General features: G+C 34.2%; 3 protein-coding genes across 9 annotated transcripts in view; 2 read left to right on the plus strand and 1 right to left on the minus strand.

The window, feature by feature from the left end:
- The window catches only part of LOC105458604 (stress response protein NST1-like), a 2,673-nt gene extending 493 nt beyond the window's left edge, over positions 1 to 2,180 (plus strand). Inside the window, exons 2-3 of one of the 2 annotated variants that reach the window (XM_011704068.1) lie at positions 711 to 840; positions 897 to 2,180. In XM_011704068.1, coding sequence (XP_011702370.1) covers positions 711 to 840; positions 897 to 1,460 — 694 coding nt within the window. In that variant the 3' untranslated portion in view covers positions 1,461 to 2,180. The remainder of the gene's footprint in view (positions 1 to 710; positions 841 to 896) is intronic. The other variant, XM_011704076.1, reaches the window with a different exon arrangement.
- A 2,460-nt stretch (positions 2,181 to 4,640) lies between these two features.
- LOC105458669 (2',5'-phosphodiesterase 12) lies at positions 4,641 to 8,380 on the plus strand. 2 transcript variants are annotated; one of them, XM_011704160.1, is made up of 8 exons: positions 4,641 to 4,991; positions 5,139 to 5,445; positions 5,774 to 6,318; positions 6,456 to 6,595; positions 6,895 to 7,181; positions 7,262 to 7,417; positions 7,620 to 7,740; positions 7,868 to 8,380. In XM_011704160.1, exons 2-8 carry the CDS (start codon positions 5,164 to 5,166, stop codon positions 8,128 to 8,130), a joined length of 1,794 nt encoding a protein of 597 aa, XP_011702462.1. In that variant the 5' UTR covers positions 4,641 to 4,991; positions 5,139 to 5,163; the 3' UTR covers positions 8,131 to 8,380. The 2 variants fall into 2 exon arrangements, with proteins under 2 accessions (XP_011702462.1, XP_011702465.1); XM_011704163.1 differs by having other exon boundaries at positions 5,199 to 5,445.
- Positions 8,381 to 8,889: 509 nt separating this feature from the next.
- LOC105458702 (RNA-binding protein 39) overlaps positions 8,890 to 17,688 on the minus strand; it is a 9,790-nt gene continuing 991 nt past the window's right edge. For 3 of the 5 annotated variants that reach the window (XM_011704236.1, XM_011704229.1, XM_011704202.1), the window contains 7 exons: positions 14,575 to 14,639; positions 12,676 to 12,987; positions 11,772 to 11,976; positions 11,387 to 11,653; positions 11,050 to 11,225; positions 10,762 to 10,932; positions 8,893 to 10,428 (listed from right to left, as the gene is read on the minus strand). In XM_011704236.1, coding sequence (XP_011702538.1) covers positions 10,131 to 10,428; positions 10,762 to 10,932; positions 11,050 to 11,225; positions 11,387 to 11,653; positions 11,772 to 11,976; positions 12,676 to 12,987; positions 14,575 to 14,639 — 1,494 coding nt within the window. In that variant the 3' untranslated portion in view covers positions 8,893 to 10,130. Of the gene's footprint in view, positions 10,429 to 10,761; positions 10,933 to 11,049; positions 11,226 to 11,386; positions 11,654 to 11,771; positions 11,977 to 12,675; positions 12,988 to 14,574; positions 14,640 to 17,688 lie in introns of all 5 variants that reach the window. The other 2 variants (XM_011704212.1, XM_011704221.1) reach the window with 1 other exon arrangement.

The raw sequence follows: 17,688 nt of genomic DNA on the forward strand, positions 1-17,688 counted from the left end.
AAATTATTATAGAACAATGAAAATTAGAGAAATGGACTCTTAATTGTACCAACAAATTATAATTTGTAGGATACTAAAATTTAGATTAAAACTTCTAGGTTTTGATGCCATGCAATTTTTAAAAATATTAATCTTGATTTCGTTAATTAAATGAAAAAAAATTTTTTTAAATTATTTCCTTATTATATTCTCCACTATTTCTTGCAAATAAAGTACAATAATTATTTTTAATGTAATTTTGCATCCGAATCTAAATTATAAATAGCCATTAATACTTGGTTTGGGCAAAAAACAACTTAAATATTAATGGTTAATTTCTAATTCGGATTCATGTACAAAATTATATTAAAAATGACTATTGTATTTCATTTGCAGAAGAAATAATAGAAATTTGAATAAGGAAATAATTTAGAAGACTTTTTTCTGTTTGATTGATGAAATCATGGATATTATTTAAAATTTTTCAAAAGCGTCACATGGTATTAAAAATTAGAAATCGTAACCTAAATTTTGGTATCATACAAAATACAATTTGTTTAGTAAAATTTTAGACGGAAGGGTAGTTGAGTTGACATGGAATGACTCATAAAATATATTATATTTATATGTTATTTATTAATTTTCATATATATTTTTAATTTTATTATTATGTATTAAATATAATATTGTAGAATTATAAATAATTTTTTCTTTGTAATTTACATACATAGAGAAAGAGAGCCCCGTATAGAACAACTGCTCTCGAACGAGTATCAACGAATTTGGTGGCACGAGAAATTAGTTTGGGATAAGACTGTAACTGCCAAAAAAGTTGCGAGCAAAAAAATATTAGCCCGTAAGGTAAATAATTATTATGAAATTATCAATAATGCGATTATTAAACTTAAATTTTACAGCTGATTAAGAAAAAAGTACCGACATGCGTGACTGTTAAATATTCCACAAAAGAAGTGCGACTAAAAGAGAAAACAGCAGGAGAGGTAAAGAAAAAGTCTAACGAGAATCTTAAAACTAAAGAGACGACATTTGCAAAACATAACAGTACGAAAAAACGCGAAGAAATAAAATTAGAAGAACGCGAAGAAACAAAATCAGAGAAGCAGGAAGAAATAAAATCAGAGAGTCATGAAGAAACGAAATCAGAAAAGCAGAAAAAGGAAGAAACAAAATCAGAAAAAGAGGAAACGAACCAAGCAGAATGCGAAGAAACGAAATCGGAACATACTGAGGAAATAAAATCAGAAAACTCAGAACAAATCGAGGAAGCAAAATCTGAAAAAGACGAAGAAACAAAATCAGAGAAAAGTGAAAGAACAAAATCAAAAAAAGAAACAAAATCAGAAGGACGTGAAGAAACAAAATCGGAAAAATATACGGAAGCAAAATCAGAAGAGTGTGAAAAAGAAACAAAATTGGAAAAACATGCGGAATCAAAATCGAAGGAGTGCGAAGAAACATAATTGCTTTAAAAATTTTATAGCATTTGCAATTAATTAACAGGTTCATCAAGGCAATTTTAAACTTATATAACTTCAATCTTTCTTTGCAAATTTTTATAAAAGAGGCAAAAGCCAACAGTAATGATGCTTATGGCGCCATCTAAGAAGATAAAAATGATTTCGGCATCAAATATCTATTGATACAAAATTCATTTCTCATTATAATACCGATTGTCATTAATGCAGGTTACCATGTCTTTGAATCCAAAAAATATTAATTAGCTTTGAAATAATAACAGCGGATAACAGTCGGATCGAGTTACTTATATCAGAGAAAAATCTAAGAATTGGACATAATCACTTTGGGATATGTCCGCGTCAGCACCTTTATACGTGTACAAAACGTGCACATTGCGAACTACGTAGCAACGGATATTTGCAATGGATAACACAACCGCGGTTGTTTATTTTATTTCGTTCATTATATGCTTTTTATTTGGTTTTATACTTTGTTTGGCTCTATTCTGTGCTATGACCACAGAATATAATTGCGTAATAATAACAACGCATTATAAAAATAAAAATTAAAAATTACACTAGTTAATTATTATATATATTAGAATAATTTAAATTTAAATAAAATATTAAAAATGTAAAATAAATGTCTAGTATTCGTAATGTAATCAGGATTTAATTGAAGAATATTTAGATGAAAATTTTTTTTATAAATATATAATTTAACCATTCATTTCTTGTGGTTTAATTTTTTGAGAGAGGATAATACTCGTATGAGAGATGTATGCGTATTAATAATCTTTAAATCAATAGAGTATTAGAAGTAATTACGTATTGCTTTAAATCCAAATAAAAATAATATATATACATATACATATTCATATATATATATGTATATACCGTTAAAACCCGATTTCACTATAGATAAAACTAGTTTTAAATTTAGTTGAAAAGAGGTCTATAATTGTACTGTTTTACATAGGTTTTTGACTTTCCATGCGTAGTGAGGTCCAACTCCGTTTCTACCCTTTTTTGCGAAACAATATTTTACAAATTGCACTGTTCACATATAGTATAGGTTTTCGATTTTACGTCTAATCAACCATTCTAGTTTTAACTAATGAATTCGGATTTTAACGGGTTATGGGTTTTGATGGCATAACATATTTTTAATTAAAATACGATATTTTTCATAATAAAAGCAAATCATTACTTTTTAATAAATAATAAAAATGTTAAGACTGAATTTTACTTTTTTCTCTTGATTTTTAAAAAAAATTATACAATATAATACTCTCAAAAAATAAAAAATTTGAAAAAATAATAAATTAATCCGTAAATTCTTTTTTAATCAAAACAAAGTTAAACTTTACTTTTCAAATATCTATATCTCACCCCAAAAAAAATGTTCTATTTATAAGCGGAAAATTCCTTTAAACATTTCCTCTAAGCAAAACAATTTACATATAGCATATTCCTCAGCTATAACGCGTAAGAATTCTACAAAAGATGTTATATACAAGATTTGCTGTAAGCTAGGATTGCGATTCGTCTTACGTTATATTTCATATACCATAATAAAAAATATTGACAATTTTATTAAGAATTCTTTGTCTTAAGTCTTGCTTAAAATAAATTGTAAGATACTTTATAACGAGGAGAAGAATGATAAAGTGTGCGCGGTATACACTATACGGGGTGGTTCTCAAAATCGAATAGTAATGAGACTAATGAGAAATATGAGTAGAACAACATATAGAACAGAATATTCTTTGATAAATTTGATAAGTTTTTTGTAACGAATACCGAAAGCTATCGTCATAGTTATTTTATGTTGAGTATTATTTTATAGTATTTTCGAGTAATAGTTAAATTGCAAATTTTTATAATAAAACAAAATTTACATAAAGTATTTTTGCTGACTGTAAGAATTTAATACAAGAAAATTTTATGTACAATAAATATCAATCTGCATTTTTTTTCTACATGTTTTTTTTAGGAAGATATCATTTTCTTCTAGATGGTAAAATGGATCATTTTTAACTTGACCCTGGGCGAACTGGAGCGCACAAAAATTAAAAAATATCGTAAAGAAACTTTGAACGCTATCACTTACCGTAGCGTCGCAATGATCGTCCAGCCAATATCTTGTCCAGTACGTAATTCCCTTTCGTCGCCACGATGCCTTTCGAAAACGACGGGGATAACGAGATGATCCTTCCGCTTATCCTCTCGTAAGTCTCCAACGGGGATGATTTGTTGCTGATGTCCGGCTTACGGCGATCCTGCATGCGATCGCAAAAATCCTCAATTACGTTCTTGTAGTGCGATCGATCGATGCTGAATTCAACATTCCCGATATTCCTCTCACGCGTGTATCGCGCGATACACTTGCAAATAATAAACGAGGACGTAGCGAACGCGAACGACGGCAACTTCGCACCGATGCCCGAGCCATCGCGCGACGGAAGATTCACACGCCAAAATCGATTCCCTCGCGAAAACAGCTTGCCATCGCGCGTTTATGCATTATCGATTGTTCTATTCTTCAACACTAAATTTGAGATATTTTCGAAAACGTGCCGTGCGTGCTGCAAATTTTTGTACGAGCGGAAAAATCGTAGAGCGACGCGGCAGCTAACTTACGCCGACGCGCGATGCCTCGCGAGCTCGATGCGGCGCGAAGGGCCATTTATGCACGTGTAAAATCTAAAAATTATTTATTAAAAAACAGCTTGTTATGCGCACTCGTACATTGAACTTCTCGCTGCCTCTCCAACGTCAAATTCGCTGCTATCGGCATTCCGCTTCGAGCGCAAATTTAAATTTCTAAATCGAAGAGCTGACACGGAACGACGCGGCGACATCCTAGCACTCATGATCTTTGTCGCTGTGCCGCGTCGAGAATTGCTCGTACGAGGAACAGTTCGTCTAGCATCTTACGGTCTAAATTATACTTTACGTCGATACTTTACGTGGATACCTTCTCGGGATGTACTCCTGCTGCAAGCGCGACATGATTTTTCGATGCGAAAGGGTCGGCGAAACGCGGAGCAGCGCGGAGCGGGCCGGAGCTGCTTCGAAACAACGCGACTCTAAGATGGCGACTGCGCGATGTGCGCCACACGACGGATTTTCCGCGAAGCGCGATTCCATCCGGCGCGTCGATAAAAATCCGCCGTCGGTAAAATCCGTCGTCAGACACAACGTCGATCGTTTAAATAAGCCTGAAAAGATTAACAATTTTATTAATTTTTGAAGATGGGTCTCGAGACCCGGAACGTGACCGTTTAAATAAGCATGAGAAGTTTAACAATTTCATTAATTATGAATATATACCCGCGGTGCAGAAGAATGAAAGTTACTATGTAGTTTACGTCCACTTCTTCAGGGAACGTTAGTGCTAAGTGCACGAGGGCATTTTGAGGTAACCTGCAAAAGACCGTCATGGACGTCATGTCCTCTCTCAGGTTTCTCTCTGATTCGACGCTGATTGTCGCGCATGTATGAAAGAGTATATTGGAGGATATCACAAAGGTATTTATAATGTCCAACATATTTTCCTGGATGTCTACTGTACAATGATTATTTGTAATAAATTTAAAAGAAAACAATTTACTTAAAAGGCTTTTTTTGTTATCTAATTTTGTTTCGCCTAAATAAAGATCCGCACGGTATTTCCAGGGTGAATGAATCGTGATCGATTATAATGCTAAATACGTTCGCTAAATTGCTTGCGCACAGAATCCACCTAGTTTCGTCGTTTCTGCCGTATCGCAATAAGCACTGTCATCCCAGACACATATTGAAGATGAACGAGGCATTTCTCCGCTATGAAAAAGGCAATGACATGTTCGACATCTCATTTCGCTACGTGGACGAGGTGATGAAGGTTGATCGTCAGTTCAACTTTTCCAGACAGGCCGCGGAAAGTGTAAACAATTTCCTTAAAAGGATCGACACAAATGTTTGCAAGATTTTAAATCGAAAGGTAAGAAGTCCTCTCTTTTTTTTCTTCTTTTCCCCTTTATTCTTCTTGCCGTTTTTCTTATTCCATTAATGATCAATTAACACTAATATTACATCAATATTTGACAATTTTCTGGTCAACAGTGTAACTGTTACATGAATACTGTTTCCCATATTGTTGATTGTGAAATTATAATATTGATGTTAAGATAAAACAGTTTAAATTTCAATTTAAAAATTTTTGTGTATAATTTATGAAAAAATAAAATATAGTATACAAAAAATAAGAAATATTTCCTGAGCGATATAAAAATTTTTTTATTATGTCTTTTAAAAAGTTTTTTCTTTAGGCAGAAAGAAAAAAGAAGAAAAACGCTGCTTCAGAGGTATCCGAGTTGACAGTGAACAATGTGGAGAATGGAAAGATCATGCTTCTCAAGAATGATACCAAAGTGGATGGTGAAATATTGTGTGAAAGCCTTCTGCAGGATTCTGCAGAGTTAAAACTGATCATTTTTGAGAAGACCTTCCTAGTGAAGCGAAATGCACCTTATATTATCAAAATTTCGTTACCGTCGAGCATATTGGCAGGTTTTCCAATTTATCCATCCAAGTTTGAATCACTCTATACTGACATGAAGCAATCAACGTTTGACTGGTACAAGAACAATCCTGTCAAACTTTATTCGTGGACACACGTAGGCAATGGATATCTATACATACCCAGTGTGACTGATATTGGCTGCCATTTGAAGATCAGCTGTGAACCGCGGAATGAGTCGGACTCTGGTTCTAGGATGGAAGTAGAATCGAAGAATGTCGTGGAGGCCGGCCCTGGACAATGCCCATTTGACACTCGACATCAGTTCACGAAACATAAATTGTCAGGCAGGAGGTATGATACTCATAAAAGATATCACGAATAAAGTTAGAAAAATTTATATTATGTATAATACAATTATATAATTACACTAAATTAGTATGTTTTATTTGTTTTGCTTGCAAACTATACATTAAAGAAGAAAAAAATAGTTTCAGAGTAATATCTTATAACGTATTGGCAGATACGTATGCCGATTCTGATTTTTCTAAGGATGTATTATTCCCATACTGTCCGCAATATGCATTAGATATGGATTATAGAAAACAATTGATACTTAAAGAGATAATAGGTGAGTGATAAAATATACATATACAAGCTGTTTTATTAAAAACGTAAAATATCGTAAATGATTTTCGTTATATATATATAAAAGTTTAAAATTTTAATAGCTAACAGTTAATTTGTATTAATTAGTTTGTAATTTAATAATTTATATTAATCGTTAAATATCCTTAGTTCACGAAATCTGGCTATTTTCGATATCTTTAAATATTAACATAAAGTGTTATTAGATTAGAGTGAAGCAGTAGCAATAGTTTATAATCATTTTCGTAATTTTAGTATTTAAGTATGATGATTTTATTGTAGGTTTTAACGGCGATATAATTTGCTTGCAAGAGGTAGATAAAAGCATATACGAATATGACTTATTGCCTTCTCTGTACATGTTGAATTACGATGGCGTGTTCGTTACAAAGAACGAAATTAGCGAAGGACTCGCCACATTTTTCAATCAGGATAGATTCGAAAAGTTAGGATTTGAATACAGCGTAATGGCTCAAAACATTGATTGTCCCAAGTTTGCTGCGGTGTGGTCTAAAATCGTCAATGACAAGATGAAGGAGAGATTTTTGAGTAGAAACACAACCATTCAGGTAATTGCGCGTGGGGCAGTTGGGATCTTAAGTGGATATTATTATACTTACCAGTAATAAAAGTTAACAATGGCTTTTAGGTAACAACGTTACGATCGAAAGAGAACCAATCTGAAATCTTGATCATCGGCAACACGCATTTATACTTTAAACCTGATGCAGATCATATACGTTTGTTGCAAGGATATTATGCCGTTACATATATACACGATGTCGCAAAAAGGATTCGAGAAGAGGTATATAGATACATCCTGTATCTGATTATATCTATTATGTATCTATTCTATTGATCCTGTAAAACAAAAAACCTTTTACATTCATTACACTCAAAAAATATTTGAAATCGGTATTTTGACACTTTCGCGAATCTTTCGTCTTGCAAAAGAGTCTGTTATTGATATTACAATTTATTGACAATTGCCGTTCGTATGTTGACAGAATCCCGCGTGTAACGTGAGCGTGATGCTTTGCGGTGATTTTAACAGTGTGCCGGAATGCGGCATTTATCAACTGATGACGGAGAATTACGTTCCGGAAACCTGTGAAGATTGGAAGAGTAGTGAGTGACTTTCCTCAGTATCGTCAGTTTACGAATTTTGTTACATGCCTCATTTTGTTGTGCAACGTGATATGACTGAAATGCCTTATTAATCGTGAGAAATGACAATAATTTTTTTTTTTTCCAGATGCCGAGGAAGCTGTAGAAAACGTATCCTTAGCGCAGGACCTTTGTATGTCTAGCGCTTGCGGCACGCCAGAATATACAAACTATACGCCCGAGTTCTCCGCCTGTTTGGACTACATATTTTACGAGAAAGACAAATTCGAGGTGGAACAAGTGGTCCCGATGCCCAGTAAGGAGGAGCTTACTCTTAACACGGGCTTGCCGTCCGTGGTGTTTCCTAGTGATCATATATCTTTATGCGCCGATTTAAAATTGAAAGGATGATAGTGAATGAATGTTTATTATTCTCATGGGGAGTTCAAATAATTTTGAACTTAATAATACTAAATGCAACGTAACTCAAACCTTATTTTTATCCCAACCTCATCCAATTTGTCCCTGATCTATCGTTTGCACACACAGGATCTTCATTTCCGTCATCTGTTCGAAAAGGTGAAAATTGAAAAATAATATGTATGAAGTTATAAACTTTTCACTGTTGATAAGAAAATAGACTGTCATATAAGACGTAAAACGATCGTATTTATTATTATCGATGCCGCCAAAATAGTAATGTTATTTGTTCTTCAATTATTCTCTGACACTCCTGATAGTTACGAAAATTTTTGCCGACCATTTTTATTTATTCTCCTCATAAAATCTCTACGCCACCTCTTGTATATTACTATTTCTTGATAATCTCTTTCTCTCTCTCTTTCTTTTCCCCTCGTGTCTATACACCATTATATTTCATTCTGTATGTCTTTTTTTTTTAAATTCATCTTTGTTATAGATACTATAACATTCCAATACGCCAATATTTAAAAGCCCGCTTTTCTTCGTTTCTTCTCATCACCTCGCACGAGTTTCTCCCGCGTTCCTCAACTTCTCTTCGGCCTCGTCTATTTTTATTCCGCCCTTCGTCCTCTTCTGGCTCTTCCTCTGTTATCAATTTTTCTTCTACTCATAATTACGCGTCATTACATGCATATATTTGGAAAGTCAAGGATTAAGGTCTGGTGTTTTGTAATGATCACAACGGAGAAATTTTAAATACGCATTAGATTTGTTATACGAAATATTTACAGTACATTTAAACGGAAGTAAAATACGATTTAAAAAAAAAGAGGTCTGCAGAGGATTAGAAATTTTTGACTCGAGTAGTTGATTCGCGATAAAAGTACTCTTTTCTATAATATAGAGATGCATTAGAATAAAACGCGATTAGCATTTTTTGATAAACAAATGCATTTATATATTTTTCAGTCTACACAATTACACGCGACAAATAGAAATTCTATAATCTGCATCTATCTGAACTTTTTACAATGAATTTCACGTAAAGAGAAAATATGCCAATGGCATATTGTAGAAATAGAAAAAATTATTCTATTTCCATAGATATTCAATAATTAAAATATTTCTTTATTTTTTTTCTCGTAAATTCGAAAATTATTGCGTGATTGTATCATTTTACACGAAACTTCATGTATATATTTGTAATAATATTGATTTGTAATTTTCATAATTATTCTCCACAAATTGAAGCTTGTGGTTCTTTCTTATAGATTGTAAATGTCCACTTGTAAAAACTCAGATATTCTTTTTGTGCTTTTTAGTTATCATCTCACGCAATACAAATATCTTCAATACTAGTTTACAAGCGAAGAAAAAACTTGATTTCAAAATCGTATTGTACCCCCCCTCCTTTCCAAATAAAAATACATTAGTTTCGTAATTTCTTTGGAATATATTCATTACAGTATCACCAAAAAAATAAATAAATCAGAACAATTAATATTTACTTCATATTATATTTCTTCATACAAGGGAAAACTAAATAAAAAAATTAAGAAATATAAATAATATATGTACAACGTGGCAAAAAATCATATATTTTGGAGTTCATAAATCCTTTAATTCACATGTGCTTGAACAGCCAGGTGAAAAATGACAAACAAACCGTATAATCTCCCTACTATCACAAATTTTGATTGCCATCAAAATTAATGCGAACTATATATATGTGTGTGCCGTGAAACGAATCGAACTTATCGCACGTTCACAATGCTACGATGAATTTATGCAACGTGACACAAGTTAACAACATACGATCGTTGAAAATCTGTTACCTCAAGGTGCCTCCTTTCCCCGTCTTATCAACGAATAAAAAAAATGCGATTCCACCGGACAGCAACGAGAGTATGTGAGACAGAGAAGAACGCAATACTACGCAAGGATTTTACAAATCAGCAGACGGATTGTCGCTCGCTCGTTTAAGGTCATCACATCCCTCTTCGCGGTGCGCTCGGTACCAACAATTGTAACGCGGTCATTGCATCGGGGAATAACGAGTGGTAATTCACCACTGGCACGTAGGCTGCGGTTATGACGCGACCAGCGAACCATCGGCCGTGCAGCGAGTTCACAGCCGCCACGGCGGTCGCGATTGACGGACACTTTACGTAGACGTTACCCTGTGGTGACGCTTGGTCCACGTATACGTGTAAGACACCGCCGTGCTTATTACACTCCTCAATCACATCGTCGCGAATTTCTTTTGCCCAGTTAGGATTTGTCTCACTGAAAACAAAAACAATACAATTATAGTTTGTAATTTAATTTCAATTCCAAAAAAATGATAGTCTGCAGTATAGCAGTACTTTTATATAAGATTAATACGTGATAATTCGATTTTTAAAATAGTTTAAAAGATGCTTTTACATTAACTTTGTTATGTTATCATTAATTATGCATATCACTGTTTTTGAACATATGCTATAAATCAATGATAACATTTTTATCTAGCATATATATTCCCCCTAGTGAAAGTATAGTACACGTGACACCAGGTCTACAAATATGCAACGCACAAAGTAAGAAGTTATTCGATGTAAGAAAACATATGTGACTTACTTCTGTGGATCGAACATGTTCGATAACATGAAGCACTGTGTTGCAATAGGCGGCGCGGCCTGAGGCGGTGGTTGTGGCTGCGCCATCACTGGTGCCATATTTAAAGCGTTTGCTGCAGCAGGAGGAATTTCCAAACCGGTACCTTCCGCCAATTTGAACATCAGTTGTAATCTGTAAAAATAGCATATCATTTTTAAGAAATTTTTAAATGAAGCATGACCTTAGTTCACATATTTGGTCTTTTCCTTTCTTGTAGATTTTTCTTATTATTATATGTATATTACGTACCGTCCAGTCGCTCCGAGATCAATTCCACTACGATCTAGCTCATCAGTATCAAGTAAAGAAGGTCCTTGAATCAGATCAGTTCGTTCCGTTACGTTTCCAACTTTCATAGGTCTACCAGCGAGCTCGAATCCATTCAGTTGTTCCAACGCTTTCTTCGCGTCATCTGCATTTCTAAACTGAAAAAAATAATAATAATATATGAGTTTCATGCAATACAATCAAGATATCAACATCTGTGCAAATTAAAACATATTAATTCAATTATTGTAAAGAAATAATATTTTAATACATATTTAACGACAAATATTTGCGCATGGATAGTACTATAAAAACTTACAGTCAGGAAGCCGTAACCCTTGCTGCGCCCCGTTTCAGGATCCATAATCAACTGTATGTTGTCAATCTTTCCAAACGGTTCGAAGATACCGCGAAGCATATCTTCTGTGATGTTAAAGTGCAAAGATCCTACATATAATCGCATAGGTCCCGTTTGTCCCTTAGGCATTAGATTCGGCATCGAATTACCCATGCGATTCTTCTCAGCTTGTGTATGCTGTACTACGATAGGTACTCCAAGAAGTTTTTGACCTGACAGACCAAGAGCCTGCAAAACAATGAAAATCAAGGAGATATTCGATTATTTTGTATATAAAATTAATTGAGAAAAAGGAAATACCATTTGATTATCATATCTCCAATTATGTAATAATTAATATACTCACAAGTGTCACACTCTCTGGATCTTTGAATTCCACATAAGCAATGCCTTTGAATCTTCGAGTTTTGTTGCATGTGATAAGTCTGACATCCTGTACTTTGCCAACGCTTGAGAAGAATTCTTCCAAATCGCATGCACGAATTCGCTGACTTAACTGCATGCAAAAAACAGTTCGGGCATCTCGCTCTTCTGGTGTTAACTCATCGTTTCTGAAACGAATTAATATTATATATTAAAACAAAATATGGTATATTAAAATATCGTATTTATTAAATATTAAAATATATATTAAAAATTATATAAATTCTAATTTATGTTTGTTGCATATTAATTTCTGTTACTAAGGGAAATAGTAACAAAATCAAATTTAATATTCAATATTGATTTAGCATAAATATGTCCCCCAGAATCACAGATTACAATTCCATGACTGGGTCTAGTCAATTATGCATTTTGAGAAGAATATAAATATATATTAGAAAATAAAAATATTCATTATTTGGTCTGAATTAACATACATTTTTATAGTCTTGTATTGCTTAATTCCTAAGCAATTTCATAAATTTTAATAAATTTATACTATTTGTGATTAATATACTCCTTTAACTTAAATTAATTTTTGATTTTTACACTCTAGAATTAATGCTATAATCAAAAAATTTACTTTCATATTAAATTATTTTACTTTTATTACATTCACATTACATAAAATCTAAAAATTCGACGACACAAAAAAAAATCAAATCTAATAATTAGATTTTTATTAATATGTACAGAAATCTTGTGAATATAACAAATATACTTACAATAATACAAATCAATAAAAAGAGGCAACTACGCAAAACTTGGTGCGTAAAAACTCTTACATCAATTTATTTTAGATTTTAACTTTATTTAAATATACTTACATTCCAAGAGGACTGTGGCCTTTGCCGAACGGTGGTCGGGCTCTAGGAAGGGTCAACGGTGTTAGCGATCTCTTCCTCCTTCTGTCCCTATCCCGATCTCTGTCTCGCCTGTCCCTGTCTCGATCGCTGTCACGATCCCTTTCCCGGTCCCGCCTTTCGCGCGATCTTGATTTGCGTGAACGACGATCGCGGTCGCGATCTCTGTCCCGGTCGCGGTCCCGATCCCTGTCTCTGTCGCGATCCCGTCGATCTTTGTCTCGGCGATCGCGATCCCGGGATCGTGAACGTGAACGCGAGCGATGTTTGCTCTTCCTACGGAAAGAAAAATACTTCAATTAAAAAGGTTCGCACGAAATGAAGCGAAATGAGTAGTGTTCCTTCAAATATTCAAGGTAAAACCTTTAAATAGATGGGAAATCAAGGTAGCCACGCGTGTATGGAATTGTTATTTCAGATATATATGTACTCTTGTATATATGTCTTGTATTGAGTAAACTAAGAGGAATGATTTTCAAAGATAAAACATTAAAAAAATAAAAAAAAAGTAAAATTATCGAGAAAATCGTATGTCTAAAACATTTCGTTGGAAATTCCTATATACATAAAATAATGTTACTAAATCTTGAATAAATTTTCTTAGCATCTGCATCGATGTTTTATAATAATCTTAGAACTATATTGTTATGTATGGAACACTAGAATGCTTGGATTAGAAAATAGTATTCTTTTTTAAGTAATTCAAATTCCCTTCTTGGCATGTAAGATGAAGTAAAAAAAAGTTAAGTCATATATAAACGAATGATGCTAAAATGATGTAACATTGAGATGCTGGAAAGATGCATTCTTAGTTCTACAATATTCGATTCAGCCATAAAAAAAGTTGCATTATTGGAATTGGAATATGGAATTTTTTTTCTTTTGGTAATCTTTAATATCGAGTTTTCTAAAAGCTTCTCGGTTATTAGCACAATGCAACTTCGTAATTTTATACAATTTTATTTTTCGTCTTTTCACAGCATAAGGAAGTACGTTTCGATTTTCGCGAGAGGAGAATCTGTAATACAGATATTCTTCCTATATACTTACCATCGTCCGGTTTAACCTTTGGAATTATCAAATTAACCGGCATTTACTAATTGTATGGGGTCTATAACAAAGAGAATAAATCTTCAGATGGGTCTGTTAGGCGAGTGACTAATGCTGCTTCAATTATGGCGTAAAGATATGACATCACAAGGCGTTGCGGGAAATTTTCTCTCTTTACTCTAACATGAATCGACAAGTGTATTGACAAGTGTATCGGGATTAACGACATGCTAACAAAATACTCAAATAATAGTCACGGTCGACTTTTTATGACAGATTCTTTGACAATTTTGACAACCTATGCAATCGTGGGGATTATTCCGCGTTGCAACAAAGCACGAAATAGCATAATAAGAAAATTGAAAACAAAATTTTGTTCACAGCCCAAATCTTTTACGCGTTCCTCATTCAAGTAAATTCAAATAAATCAGAAAATTCAAGTTTTATTCTTTTGTTCTTAATTAACGTTACTTTATCATTGACCCTTTATCATTAACGGCATCATATTCAATGTTAAAATCCATAATACGTACCGATACGTGCAAAATTGTTCATTTTGAAAGTGACCTAAGTAAAATCTCAAAACACGCACGATAAAAATGAAAGTAAAACGATGGCAAGTCGACGCGTTTTAGCAAGACCTCCAAATTCTAGTAAGCTCTAATGTGTGACGTAGGGTCACCTAGTCTCTCTCTTAGCTTCAAAGTCAAAGTTAAATACAAGGGTCGTGCAATTAAGTCTTAATCCTCGTCTAAAGTCTCCACTTAATTTTCAATATAGCCAAGTAATTAAAAGAATGTTTCTCTTACTCACCCAGATGACTTGCGACTAGACCCATTCTCCTTGGAGGACTTGTCTTTGGAAGAGGAGTCCTGCTCCTACGAACAGCAAACAGTTGAATGCCATGCCAGCCAGCCGATGTGGCAGGGACGCGCGAACAAGGGGACAAAAAGCAAATCGTAGAACGTTAGTAAATTTCATAAAGACAGTCTTTTTGCTATAAATATGTATAAATATAACAATAACATTTCATATATATATGTAATATATATATGCCTTTATATCTTTTCATTTTTATTTATGTTGTCAAATGTCAAATTCACAATGACAATTACAAACGAGAGAATCTGTTTTTCTTTTTCGTATCGCCTGTCAAGTACTACGGTAGCAACCTTCCCTTGCTACCGAAAAGCAATGCTTTTTCTGACGCTGGATGACGGAGACAGACGTCGGCGACAATTCTCGTGCTCTTTCTCAATCTTTTTCTGTTCGTTTTATTTCCAGAACTCTATGGGTCTCCGAGAGCGCTGAGGGAGGGGAAGGTACAAGAAGAGAGAGCGAGCGTGAAAGAGAGAGAGCGTGTATAACAGAGAGAGAGAGAGAAAAAGAGAGAAAGACGGGGCGAGCATAGCGATGCGACACGGTCGCATGCACCTGGCTCAAACTTACCAATCGTTTTATCGGGTATTAGGAAAGCATTGCAATCTTGGGTTGAGCATGCCTTGGTGTTTACAACTACCAATGGCCAACCACACATCCTTTTTCTTCTGCAAAAGAGAGCCCTCATCAAAGACAGCACGATTTTTCAAAAGGTTTTGTAAACGCGAGAGACGCGAGCGAGCACCCCTAATCGCTAGCCTACGATTACCAGCGCGCATTTCGCTGATTAGGGAGTGTGTCTCTCATTAATTGGGGATCGTTTTAGACTTTTAGACCATCGTTTTTTTCCCCCTTCCCAACCCCCCTTTCCGACATGGGGAAAAGATCGACCTGTAAGCACTCTGCAACGACCCGCATAGATCCGGCCGAGTTTCCAGAAAATGTTTCCTTCGTTCTTGCTGTGACGCGAGGTACATCACATTTCAAGGACAATTTAATACACGGTAATTTAGCACAAGCAATGGATATCTCTTCTCTTGCAATTCGGGCAATAAGTTATCTGACTGAAATTTATTAAGCTTTAAAGCAAACTTTATTAAGAATACAAAACGAAGTATTCTGATAAAGAACAAAATTAAATTCTGTTGAAACATTTTCTTAGGTAAGTTTAAATCTTGTTTCAGTTTGCCGGCCAATTTACTATACTTTCACGTGATCGTCTGTAAACTCGAAACATGACACAGAATGCTTACAAAGTTCCTATTCAATCTCTCAGAGACAAAACAATATCACAGAAAAAAAATTGCATATATATATATAACAATGCCTAATATGTAATAATGCCTATGTTATAGTAATGCCGTTACATGTAAACCTTTAGCAACTATTATTAAACCGCTATTAGAACCATTATTAAATTACTGCATTAAAATTATCGTTCCGTATTTATCATTTATAACTTTCTGCGTAATTGTAGATCTAAAAAACTGAAGTTCTCTACGCGTATGCATAGATATATGACTCGTATATAGCATGTCCCAAACTGCTTAGAACCGATAAGATGGATATACATATTACGGATGGCATAAACAATTTAGAAACGTTGAATTTAATATAGAGAATAATAAGCTAGAAGTAAGGTAGAAAATTTCGGAACCCTGACGTGTCTTCTGTCGCACTGCAATTAAGTGTTGTGATACCTGATGACGTCACTACCTAGAAGGTAAATTGCTATCATTACAAGTTGTACAAAAAAACAGAGGGCGGGGGAGTTTATTTGTGATATTTTGTAATATGAGCTTGTTCATCTTAAGTAAAACGTTTTCCCTGACGAAACATCTGACAGCAATTTTGACGATATGACAACACTTGCATTTTACAGCTTTGTAATAGAAATCGAAAAAAATTATTTCTGACATAAATAGAGATAAGTATTGAAGCAAAAAGTAACGTAATGGTAAATTAAACAAACCGAAGTAACTTCAAATTTGTAACCAAAGTAATAGCAAATATTTCGAACTTATAAATCACAATAAAGTTCAAGCGACAAGCTCTACTTGCATCCGATAATCCGTCTTAATGTTTGATGTATAATTATTATGTAAGATAATCATATAAAAATAAGATAAACGATTATAGAGATTCATTGAACCAATAAAGATATACTTGGATACAGCGAAAATAAGTATAACGTACAACTGATTTCCAAATATTACTAGAGTGTTATTAAAATATGAAGTACCCCTTTGCTCCTTATAGATAAGATAAACTTTATCTTAGCAAAAAAACACCGCTACGTTAATCGAGAAAGGAGTACTACCTTGTACAAAAAAAAATGCAAGAATGATTTATCCATATATGTGCAAGCATTTTATATATCGACTTTATATTGCATAAATACTCAAATTTGAATCACAAGGTATGTTTAAATCCATTAAGTCCAGTTCTACGAACTCGTGAAACCCTATACGCTTGAGAGTAGATTTTTTAGGCCGGTACATATATATGTATATGTATGTAGCTGGTGCTTATATATTTCAGAAAATCTTAAGTATAGTCCTAAGACATCATGAGCCGCAATCACAAAGTTGTATCAACGTCTTAAGACATTACTTAGGACGATCTTGAGATAAGAACCAACGACGAATACCGGCCCTACAATGAGACCCCACAAATGCCAAAATTCATGCCCGGGACCAAAGATCCTTCGGTATGTACGCTCGGTAAACGAAAAAAAAAAGGCTGCGACACTTTTTATCTTGACAGCCTTTGAACGCACTAATATTTTGAAACTGCGAATTGTCTTTGGCCTACAGGCAGGTACATTCAATCGTGGCTCGCATTCGCGAAATATCGTAGTGCGCTTCAAACCCCATTAAAATAAAGAAAGTGTCGCAATCTTTCCCGCGCTGCCGAGTGTGCGTGTGTGTATGTGTGTGTGCGCTTCGGCAAAATCTCAATCACACGCTCTTGCACGCATCTCGGACACGTTCGCGCATTCACTCGACTCTTATATTCGCGCAAGCTTTGGCGCAAGGACACTCCGGG

The sequence above is a fragment of the Wasmannia auropunctata genome, unplaced genomic scaffold, assembly GCF_000956235.1.
Source record: "Wasmannia auropunctata unplaced genomic scaffold, wasmannia.A_1.0 LD336101.1, whole genome shotgun sequence".
NCBI classification, from domain to species: Eukaryota; Metazoa; Arthropoda; class Insecta; order Hymenoptera; family Formicidae; genus Wasmannia; species Wasmannia auropunctata.

Excerpts from the sequence above, each read along its gene's own strand:
- LOC105458669 (XM_011704160.1), top strand. The coding sequence starts at position 5,164 with ATGCTAAATACGTTCGCTAAATTGCTTGCGCACAGAATCCACCTAGTT. Across the intron at positions 6,596-6,894 it reads GATACTTAAAGAGATAATAG|GTTTTAACGGCGATATAATT; the intron begins GTGAGTGATAAA and ends ATTTTATTGTAG. Across the intron at positions 7,741-7,867 it reads CTGTGAAGATTGGAAGAGTA|ATGCCGAGGAAGCTGTAGAA; the intron begins GTGAGTGACTTT and ends TTTTTTTTCCAG.